Source organism: Limanda limanda, chromosome 18 (assembly GCF_963576545.1).
Source record: "Limanda limanda chromosome 18, fLimLim1.1, whole genome shotgun sequence".
Taxonomy (NCBI): Eukaryota; Metazoa; Chordata; class Actinopteri; order Pleuronectiformes; family Pleuronectidae; genus Limanda; species Limanda limanda.
The window spans coordinates 22157688-22168956 of record NC_083653.1 but is presented as its reverse complement, the minus strand read 5'-3'; the positions used below and the strand labels follow the sequence as shown (position 1 = coordinate 22168956).

The 11269-nt window shown below is 40.7% G+C and overlaps 1 protein-coding gene across 1 annotated transcript in view; it reads left to right on the top strand.

The window, feature by feature from the left end:
• The first annotated feature begins 420 nt into the window (after positions 1-420).
• The window catches only part of slc16a10 (solute carrier family 16 member 10), a 29318-nt gene continuing 18469 nt past the window's right edge, over positions 421-11269 (top strand). The window contains exon 1 of the mRNA XM_061091338.1: positions 421-880. Coding sequence (XP_060947321.1) covers positions 553-880 — 328 coding nt within the window. The 5' untranslated portion in view covers positions 421-552. The remainder of the gene's footprint in view (positions 881-11269) is intronic.

Sequence of the window (11269 nt, the reverse complement as noted above, 5' to 3'; positions counted from 1 at the left end):
GATACATACACATAAAATAATTTACATAAAACAATCTCAAATGTCAGTGTTGTGTATTTCTCTGATTCTTTCTGTCGTGATCTCCAAATAAATTCAAACCTCTCACCCACTTTCTTAAAACTGTTCACCACACATCCATGGAAACGGCTGACTGCTTGTCCAGCACTTATCTATTTTTAGCAGCTGGGAAGTGGAAGTGAGACTGCTCATATCAGCATTAAGGTGCCACGGAATGGGCTGTAACGTGTGAATTTATTATCAGCATTTAATTACTAGTCGTACATGCGTCATATTGGTCATCAATGAAGACCATTGATCTTTACTCTTTTGGAGCCTGAATGACAGTGTCCAATCAGAGGCCGGGTGCCGCAGAGCCCCGCCCCTCGCTGTCTATATATAATATTGCAACAGCAGCATTGAATCAGTAAGAGTAAGCACAGCTCACACTGCAGCTTCCCCCTGACCTGAGGCTCCTCTGCTCACACACAACGCGAGCGTCCACCTCTCTGCTTAACGCTGGTTTGACCTCCACGCCGTTAAAAAACACCAGCAATGACAGAAGGGAACAATATGACGGACGGTGATGCCGCCGGTAAAGGTGAGGGGGCCGTCGGTGCATCCGCAGAGGACACACAGCCGGAAGAGGACAAGCAGGAGAACGGGGAGACTAAACTGACAGTCCCGCAGCAGGCGGCGGGTCCCGGAGCGGAGGAGGTCGAGTTCGTGCACCCCGAGGGCGGCTGGGGATGGGTGGTCATGCTGGCCGCCATGTGGTGTAACGGCTCGGTGTTCGGGATCCAGAACGCCTTCGGTATCCTCTTCCTCTCTCTCCTCCGGGAGTTCGGCTCCGAGAACGATGACGACCTCCGCTTCAAGACAGGTGAGCGGGCAGCGGGCAGTGCGGCGTGGGGCGGGGCCTCCCTCCTCAGGTGACGCGGGCTGAGAGAGCGTGTAATGATTTACTGTGAACAACGTGCTGCTGGAAGAGGAAGAGGTGTCCTCGACTGTTAGTAGCGCATACAGGAACCACGACCTTCGACCTCTCAACATGTCTTAGGTGTTTAAAAATAACTCTGTTGATCTATGTCATGTCTTTACAACAAACAAAAGTTCAAATGCTTTTACCACCAACTGTAAGTAAGTTAAAGATGGTCTGTATTTATACAGAGCTAGTACTGATGACCACTCAAAGGGCTTCACAGTACAGTTAGTTGACATTCACCCATTCACACACACATTCATACAGTGCATCTATTAGCAGCACTTTGTCTTCGAGGCGCAAACTGGGTTCAGAACCTTGCCCAAGGAAACTCGGCAGCTTTGAGGAAAGGGGAAATTAAACAGTGGAGTCAGAGAACCGATACCCCTGGTATTAAACCACGTTTCACTGTGTGTGTGTGTGTGTGTGTGTGTGTGTGTGTGTGTGTGTGTGTGTGTGTGTGTGTGTGTGTGTGTGTGTGTGTGTGTGTGTGTGTGTGTGTGTGTGTGTGTGTGTGTGTGTGTGTGTGTGTGTGTGTGTGTTTGTGCGCGCGCATGTGCGTGTGCAGGTGACAGCTGCATATTTTCTCGAGAGAAGTTCACTGTGGATCTTAAATTATCAACGTCTGAAACAGAATCACATTGAGAAAAGTTATTCCCCTTATCACTGAGTAATCTACTTCTAGAGGTAGGTTTTAGCCACAATTGATCATAGTATTATATGGTATTATACCTTTGTAAATACATTTGTTTCTGGACTGGATAGGGTGAAAGGGCTGACAGTTTATCTCCATCACAGTCAATATGAATGATGGATTGTTTTGTCTGGATTCACATCCATGAAAAGATGGCTTAAGATAGGGAGGTGTTTCAGGGTCAATACTACTGTGAGTGTGTGTGTGAGAGAGACTCACCCATAGAGTCACGACCATGTGTTGCTCTGCATTGATTGTAACCACCTGTTGTTGGTGTTTGAGTATGAAAGAGCAGAGCGAAACCGTTTGTCGAGGCTTTAAACAGGTCAGGGAAAGATGCTGCTCTCACATAGAGCTTGGGAGCTCGTGGTGACAATGTGGAAAGCTTTGTACCCAGAATGCTTGGTATTCAAGTGGTTAGAGGGATAGTTCATCCAAAAATGAAAATTCACTCCTTGTCCACCCACCACTATGTCGATGTAGGGGTTGGTCGATGTGTTGGATTCCACACTCTACAACCCTCCATCGGCATAGTGGGGATTAGATAATGAGAAAATTTTCATTTTTGGGTGACCTATTCTCTTAAGTTCTGAACAGTGGCATCATAGACACTGTGTCTATCAAAGACGTGAACTGCAATGAATACAAAGGTAATGTCATCGGCAAAAGATTAGACCTCTGGCGTTCATCATTTTGGAAAACAGCAAGCACGTCACCACGTGTGAACCCTGAGCTGAAGAGTGAGAGGTTGGTCATATGATCTTTCCTAGTGAAATCAGTAAACATGACCCCATTTGAAGGCAGCATGTGTGTTGACTTTAAGGTTGTTTATTACGAGTAAAAGCAGTGTGTGTGATCAGTACATTGCATTTTGCTCATTCCAGTGATATCCTGGAGTTTTTGCTCTTAAAGGACTTACGAAGCAGATGTTCGCACCAGAGCTCCGACTAATATGTATTGTATTGGAATAAAAAAAATAGTCATTAAGGATATCCAGCGTTTAGCAGAATTGTCCACTATCGCTGTTATAGTCTGTTGATTAGGTAGCCCTAACTGAATTCACTACAATAACGCCAACATCCTTTACATTTACCATTAACACATTAGTTGTGATGGCTCCCATGTGCAGTGGCACACAACTGAAATTAATTTGAGTTTATCTATTATTTGAAGAATAAATGGTCCCTGTAGAGTTGTTGACCTCCAGGTTTTGACTGCTATGGCACTGTTGCCTTGTGCATGCCCCAGCACGTCACAGTTGTGATGTCATACACAGCCCTGCCAAGGATTTCACAATATTCCCCTGATCTACTGGTGGCAGCAGTGTGCCAGTTCTGCAATGCACCAACATAGACAGAGAAGAGAAAGACTGCAAGCAAAAATATGGACATAAAAATGCAGCATTTGAAATGCTTTGAATAAGAAAACTTGTAGGTCTTCTCTAGAGCCAGTGTTTGGTTTGTCCATTCTGGGCTGCTGTAAAAACATGGTGGTGCAATCTGGCGGGCTCTGTCTTAGAGGACTTGCAGATAGAAAGGGTATATCCTAAGGTAATTGAATTTAAATGATTTCCAAAACATCATTATGTAAACCATATTCAATTTCTGCCAATTTATCTTATGCAATACTACAAACTTGACCTGAATTGAATTTAAAAAGTTGAGCCCTCTGGCTGTTCAAAAGTAACTGTTTCTACCCTCTGCACTATCGTTATTGTTTTCCTTCTACAACATATGTTTAGTTTGCTATCCTATCCTTTCACGGTGTGGGAATGGGTTTCTCACCTCTCAGATTCAACTGTTTCGGTTTGTAAAGCATGTTTGCGATGTTAGTGCCATTCACAGTGAGTCTTTCTCTTCTCTCTGCTCTTACACTGTAATCTGTTGTGAGAGATCACCCAGCTGTAAGCCTCCATCCAATCCTCTCACAGTCCACCTGTCAGTGCTTCATTTAGTTAGAATCACTCATGAGCTCTAGTAACTGGTGTTGAAGTGTTAAAATTTAACCTGCTTTCACGTTTTTCACGTTTCACTAACTGCACACCTTTGGAGCCCGCTTTGTTGTCCTTGTGACATTGCAACAGGAGGTGAGCAGCTTTCTCTTCTGCTGTATGACATCACCACCTTGGTATGAGCCTTTGCAGTTGTTGGGAAACCAGGTTTTCCGTGTGTGTGCAGAGTCATATCACTGATAAAATCAGAAACTTCACAAAACCTAATAATTATATACTAAAGATTTATAACTATGTTCTTTTAGACGAAAAATCTGCAGGGGAAACCGACAATTTGTGTGTAACCAAGGATGTACAGCTTTGATTTAGAGGTTTCATGCTCTTGTGATAACAATGGAAGTTAGGGTCAGCCCTTTTTTCCTTGCATTGGTCCAGCTTCTGACCTGAGCGCACATGTATCTGTGTATTGTTACAAAACCTGTTTACATTTTCCGAAAGTAAACATGAAGTCAAGCTCTTCCTGCTTTAATCACCCAGTTGAATGGTTGGGAAGTGGGAAACCGGCAGAGAAGAAGTGCAGAGGATGGCAAGGGGGAACTGGAAGGAGCCAGTTACTTTGAGAGTCCGAATGAGAAGCCAGAAAGACTTGATAAACATCATGTATCATTATGATGGGATCCCTGCCCTTTTAATGTTGGTGTTTCTGTAAGATAAGACCTGCAGTTTAAAGACTGATAGTTAGCGCAGAGTCTGGTGATGACCTACAGCTGGATAAAACATTCGATCTCTCATTATCTTCCTCATTGAGAAGGATTTCCTTTGTGCTACTATGATAAAAAAGACCCTATTTTTACCCAACTTTTTAGAAATGATAGCCTATACAACAACATTTTATTACTTGTCTTAAGACAGCAGTTTGCCTTGCATCTACTTAAACACAGCAGCTTAAACTAGCAGTCCTCTCCCTCTGTGTCCTGCACTTATGGTTTTATAGGGAAACTATGCACCGCTGTGGAGAAATTGGAGCCGAGTGAAGATTTATGACCACAGCTTTGATTTTTAGCAGATGTGTTAGCATGTTTTTCATTGCATACTAGGGCATGTTTAGAGCATGACTTCAATATATGGAGGTTGTTTTTGGCACAAGTAGCATATACAGTTGCAAGGGACAGGCCCTTCTGGACTTAGGATATGACGTGGGGCTACTTATAATTAGTGACAAAATAAAGAAGCATGATTAGAGGTTTCTATTCTTTAGATGTTTGAAGATATGGAAACTGCATGGGGTTGCTCCTCAAAGAGAGGAGCAGTGTGTAAGAGTTCAGATTCAGTGTTATTGTGGTACATTACAGTATATAATGAACCGTTGTTATAAGATGCATTTGAATTCAATGGGCATTAAGACTAGAAAGTCGCAATATAAATACAGACCCTTTACCATTTATCCTTCAGAAGAAGTGCTCTGAAGGCCTTCTTACAACAGACTATAAAGGCTGAACTGAAATCAGACAGTTTAAAGAGGATTTCCAATTTGCCTCACCAGCTTGTCCCACCCGTATGGTGCATTCACACCAAACATGATTTAAATTTGTTGCATGATGAGATAACCTACGAAGTCCTGGGACAACCCAGTTGGATACTAGATTAAAAAATCGATTTCTGTTCAGTATCGCGAAATTTTGCGCACGCGATTATATCGATACTATAGCACACATTTTTTAAAGTTTTTTTAATACTTTATTTACAATTTTTGGAATATTTAATTATATATATATAGCATGATGAGGAAAGTTTCAGAGTTTAAAAGATACCTAGTGTGTCTACTGAAAGGATGTTCTCCACTGCAGGAGATATAGTAACGGCCCAGAGGAGCACTTTAACATCTGAGCATGTTGACCAACTCCTTTTTCTGAACAAAAATGCCAATATTCCCAAATGAATTTAGCATTTTGGGTCATGACCTTGCAGCCAACTGGACTGGAAGCTCAGTTTGAAGCTCTAAGTTACTCTTATTTATATGATTATTCTCAGGTTTATGTTACGCTATTATGTCTGCTTTATGTTACTGTATTGTATTTAAATAATTTTAAGTTATGTGCTGGGAGCTCAGTGTTCATGTGAGAGGTCTCTTATTCAGAAAATAATTACAAAGGTCCTGTGTCCTGAATGTTCAAGGACAAAGTTTTTGAACTACCCTTTCTTAGTTTTTGCACTTCAGTTAATGTGTAGAAGACAATGTTGTTGTCACAGAATTAAATGTGACATTTTAAGTGACTTGAGCAGTCTTATTTTCCTCATTTTTTGTAATGCCTTTGAATATGGGGGACATGAATCGCAATATATCGCAGAATCGAATTGCAATACTTGCTGTATTGCAATATGTTAAGAATCGCAATAATATTGAATCGTGGCCCAAATATCGCAATACTATTGAATCATCACATTTTTGCCAATTCCCACCCCTATTGGATACAGACCCCAGACTTGGACACAGCTACACATTCTGCCTCATGGTCGCATTAGACAGTATGTTTGGGGACAATATTATCTTGATTATATTTATTTATACATGTAGGGGTAATTTGACTGAACAGTTTGTATGAAAAGTTCAAGTCATTAAAACACAGATGAAAGCCTCCCACATAACATGGAGAAATAACTCATTCCATTTCTAAACAAACATTCTAAACAAACATTTACTCATTATTCATTAATGTTCTTTAATGTGCATTAATAGCTATGTAACAATAGCTTTCATTAGCAAATCGTACATAATATCGAAATTATCGACTGACTTCATGTCTGTCTGTCTGTCGGGCTGAAATACAGTTGATTGCTCTTTGAAAACACATACGAGCCTGTGTTGTGAACTTGTGAGACCCAACAGAGTCAAACAACTCACATGTTGCAACACGCGTCTTCTCACATTCAAACTCCCTTGCTGAGAGAAAATACTTCAACATAAAAAAACCTGTTAACACTTTACATTTCAGTGATGAAATATTAATATATAGAACACATCAGAAAATGAATAAGTTATTAAAGGAATAATTTATGGTATGAGGCAACTTTATGTTAATTTAAAGGTATGTGAGGAGAATGCGATAATTTGTTTATCTAAATGGCTAGATCTAACTTCCTTAGTATTAGTTTTTTAAGGATAATGCTACAAGTCCTGTTGTAGTTAAATTAGTATGTGTGTCAATTCATTCTGGGAACCATGACTTGGCTGTTTCAAATGGATGAATTAATATGACCCTGGGTTACCTACCTGTGAGCTGTGACAAGCTGGAATTGACCTCTTGCACAACATAGCACTGAATGCAGTGTGCACGGTTGCAGTTGATAAGGTAGGCAGTCATATTTTTTCTTGATTCATTTGCATGGTTTCATCTTAGTTTTCTGTTCTGATAAGGCAGTCATTTACTTCTTTACTGCCCCTCAAAGCTCAGTGTTGTTTTATTAACTAACACTGTTAGAGCTCTTTGAAGAACATGGATTATCTTATCCTTATGGTTAAACATAATGAGATTCAAACAAAAAAAGCAATGTGCTGCAAGGCCCATTTTGTTTTCAGCAGGATCTCCTTCACCATCTAAAGAAATACTTTATTCTCTTATAGTTTTCTTCAAAACTGAAGAAAACTATAAAAAAGCTTGATCTTGAAGAAGTTTCCAAACGCACATTCTGTGTAAAACCAGTTATTCATGACAGGCTTCTTGACATCTTCAGCTGTCATACAACAGGTGTTTCTTCTTTGGCTCCACAGATAATGCACACAAACCTGGGATATTAGTTTGATTAATCAACCAATCATGATGCACAATGCTGGGGCGGGGAGGTTCATCTCATAGACTGGTCTGAACTGAGGCCAGTGGCCTTCACATCTGTGTTCCAGACTCTGATTCCCGCCCTGTGGGAATGCCAGATGGAGGTTGTTCCTGGGCCTCATGCCATTATAACAACTAACCCGCATGTACCAAGACCTTTGGAACAGACACAGGGTTTACAGTCCTTGATATGGCTGTTTTGATGAATCTAAAGTAACCTGACCTCTTGTGGTGATATACTTTTAGATCAATAAAAAGAAGTCAGGTGCCCATACTTTTCCTGAATATCCTTTTCACTCAGAACACAAGTAAAACATCAAGCTGGAGTTACTATTTTGTCTCTGGAAGTGAAACTGGCTCATCCATTTGTTAAGCTGAAAACATTTTGTCACTATCACTGTCAGTGAAAGCCACCACGCTGAGTATGATCAGAACAACAGGCTCCACTGCAGCTAGGCAGCTGACGCTGCAGTAATTGGTTGGAGTTTGACCCGCCCCTGCCAGCATTAGATGAAAGGTAGTTTAAGTGTGGCAGCCATAAATCCATCAACAAGAACTCTGACCCTGATCTTAGTGTGTGTTTTTGCAACTCAGACCGATGTTGAGACTTCGATGTTGCTTGTGCACTCTTTTCCTGTCACACAAGATCATAAATGCCATTCTTCCATAATGCAATAATCTGACGTACTGCTGTAAGATCGCCTGGGCTTTTACAACTACAGGATAATGGGAAGTGCAAGTTTAGGGTAACAATAGCAGAGGATGGTCATAAAGTCAAGGTTGAATCAGAAGTGACATCTGCCTCAACTAGCTGTGATGAGAGGAGAGAAACGAGGAAGAATAGAAAAAGAGGGGGAGAAATAAGAGACAGAGACCAGGAAAAATAGTATAACTTTTGTATATAAGCATTGTCAGACTGATGGTTACAATGATATAAATAATAAGTAAGAGAGTATTAGTACACTGCTTAAAAAATTTAAGGGACCACTTAAATCACACAATAGATCTTGATCTTGACTCAGTAATATGTAATATTTGTGCAAATTCAGTTAAAGCCTCAATGTGGGAGCATACATATACACAATAAAGGCAGTTATGCAAATGTATATTTATATTAACATTAATATCTATTCTTATTAATAAAATCTGTTCAATGTACAATATGAAGCCTCTCAGTTTAACAATGTATTCTGCAGAGCAGCTGCTACTGCAGCACAATCTTTTTGTTGCGTTTGATTGTGTTTCCATCAAAGTTCGGCTTTGTTGCAATCCTGTATATGTTAAAGAAGAAAGATAGCTATTAAAGATACAGCCACTTATTTTGTGTCATGAATGATCAAGCATTCATTTTCGTCTTTAAAGCCCATAAATGGTAGAGGAGGCTTTGCCTTGAAAATTACCATAAATATGATTATTTCTTTGTAATAATTACCAGTACTATACAATATGAAGCCCTGCATCTTTTTAAACAAATGAAATGATTTTATTTGAAACGCAAATCTGCTTTGAAACTATTTATGTGTCTGACATATATTCAACCGATTAACATTAAAACTCGGAGGGATAGATAATTTTCTATTAAATCTATTCATCTGTCCATGTCACTAATGTATGTATTTCCAACACTTCCTTTCAAAGTAAAAGCACTCCAGCGATTCACTTCCTAAATCTATTCATTTGTTTGAATGTTATCGCAAGACCGGAAATTGCAGGTCCTCATACTGTAGTGTCCTGAAGTTAAGTTTAGTACATAATCCGAGTTGTATTGAAGGAAATGCAGGAGATAAACCAGCAGCTTCGCCACAAGCAGCGAACACACTGTGAATGTGATTAACAGACAACTGACACACAGCTTATCTGCCGCGCAACTGTAGCTTGAGATTCCAGAGGTTTACAGGAATCAACAGTGAAGACTGTGGAGATCGACCAGTTGATTGCGATCGACCGATTGGCGATCACTGGTGTATGGCCTCTGTGTGCCTGTATGCACTCCCGACAACGTCTAAGCATGCCTCTTATGAGTCGGAGGATGGTGTCCTGGGGGATCTCCTCCCAGACCTGGATCAGGGCATCAGTGAGCTCCTGGACAGTCTGTGGAGGTACTTGGTATCATCAATTACAATGATACATAACATCCCATAGGTGCTCAATTGGATTTGGGTCAGGGGAATGTGAGGGCCAGCAAATGGCATTGATGCCTCTATCATCATGGAACTGCCTACACATTCTGGCCACATGAGGCTGGGCATTGTCCTGCACCTGGAGGAACCCGGGGCCCACTGCTCCAGCCCTGAGGATTTCATCCCGGCACCTAACAGCACTCAGGGTACTGTTGGCTATGATATCGAGGTCTTTGTAACCCTCCAAGGATATGCCCCCTCAGACAATTTTTTCTTATTTTGTTTTCATCATTTGAAATGTTATAGTCTTGCTGTGTGGAATCTCTTTTTGTAGATTTGTGTCATTTTCCAGCAGAAACCGAACTGGTAATAGTCTCATTCTGTTAATTTAATTTCAAGTAGATCTAGAAGTTACAGTCTTAAGAACATTTGAGTGTGGAGCTCTAACTGCTGGCCTGTTTGTGCAACCTAAGTCATAATAACACAACATTATATGGATCTAAGCAGTCCAAAAAGCTATGACAAGTTTTAAGCACACACAGGTTAATATTTAACTGGCTGTTTGATCTCAGTGGAGTGTAAGCGTGGGTTTAGGTGAAGGTTGCCAAGAGATAAAGCCTGGAGCAGGCCTTCAGTGGCAGCAGAAGGACCAATTGTTAGAGGTTCTGCAGATGACACACATCATCAGGCCACAGCCTGAGGGGCTGGAAGACAACATGAGCAGATTGATATGTCGGCCTGTTGTCAGGCAACCTCTGAATGACTGAAACGGTGGGGGATGTATTGAATCTCTACAGCTGGGGTCATTGAGTCAGTGCCCCTAGGTATTAGTTTGATATTGAAAGGTCGATGCAGTCAATGGGAATAGACTCAGTTGATGCAATTTAAGGTGTTTGACTGTGTTTCCATCACAATTCTGCTTTTTTTGCAATCCTTTATGTGTAAAATAAGAAAGATATCTATCAAAGATACAGCCACTTACTTTGTAGCAGTTAATCTTTTATCTATTTAGCAATTAATGAAGCTTTAACTTTCATCTTCAAAGCCCATAAATGGTAGAGGAGGCAAACTCTGATTTAACTTTAATCTCTTCTGTGTCTTGTCTTGGTGGTAATCCACTTTGTAAATGACAGCTCAGACCTCATCAAACATCACATGCAGCATTATGAGAGGCATATGATCAGTCAGCTCAGTTAATGAGCTTAGAAAGTTAGCGCAGACAGCCTCTTCACTGGGAATATCTGCAAAGTTAGAGTATAAGTATGTGTGGACTGCTGCTGGCAATATGCAATGATAAAAAAAATATTTTATTTTCTCTATTGTGTTTAGTTTATCTAAAGTCATATTTGACTATTCCATCTTCAAACTTTATGCAGACAAAATTGGACCAGTCAGGCTCTGCAGACATCGTGGCAACCTAAGGCAAATCCAAATGGCTTGTTGCCATTTCTATACTATGCACTTAAAATGGGGTGGATGAAAAGCTCCCCCAATCACCAACCAGCTTTGCATCACCACCCCCTTTCTCCTCTTACAGAACACAACTCCCATTTTTCTTATGGACCTCTCGATTACGGGAAGTCATTCCAAGCATTCTCTACATATTATGTGTATTCTCCCTGTTTTATACGCAGGAAAAAATTACTCTCCGCCTGATCCCCTGAATTTTTAGCTGCATCATAAAGCAGACGTTTT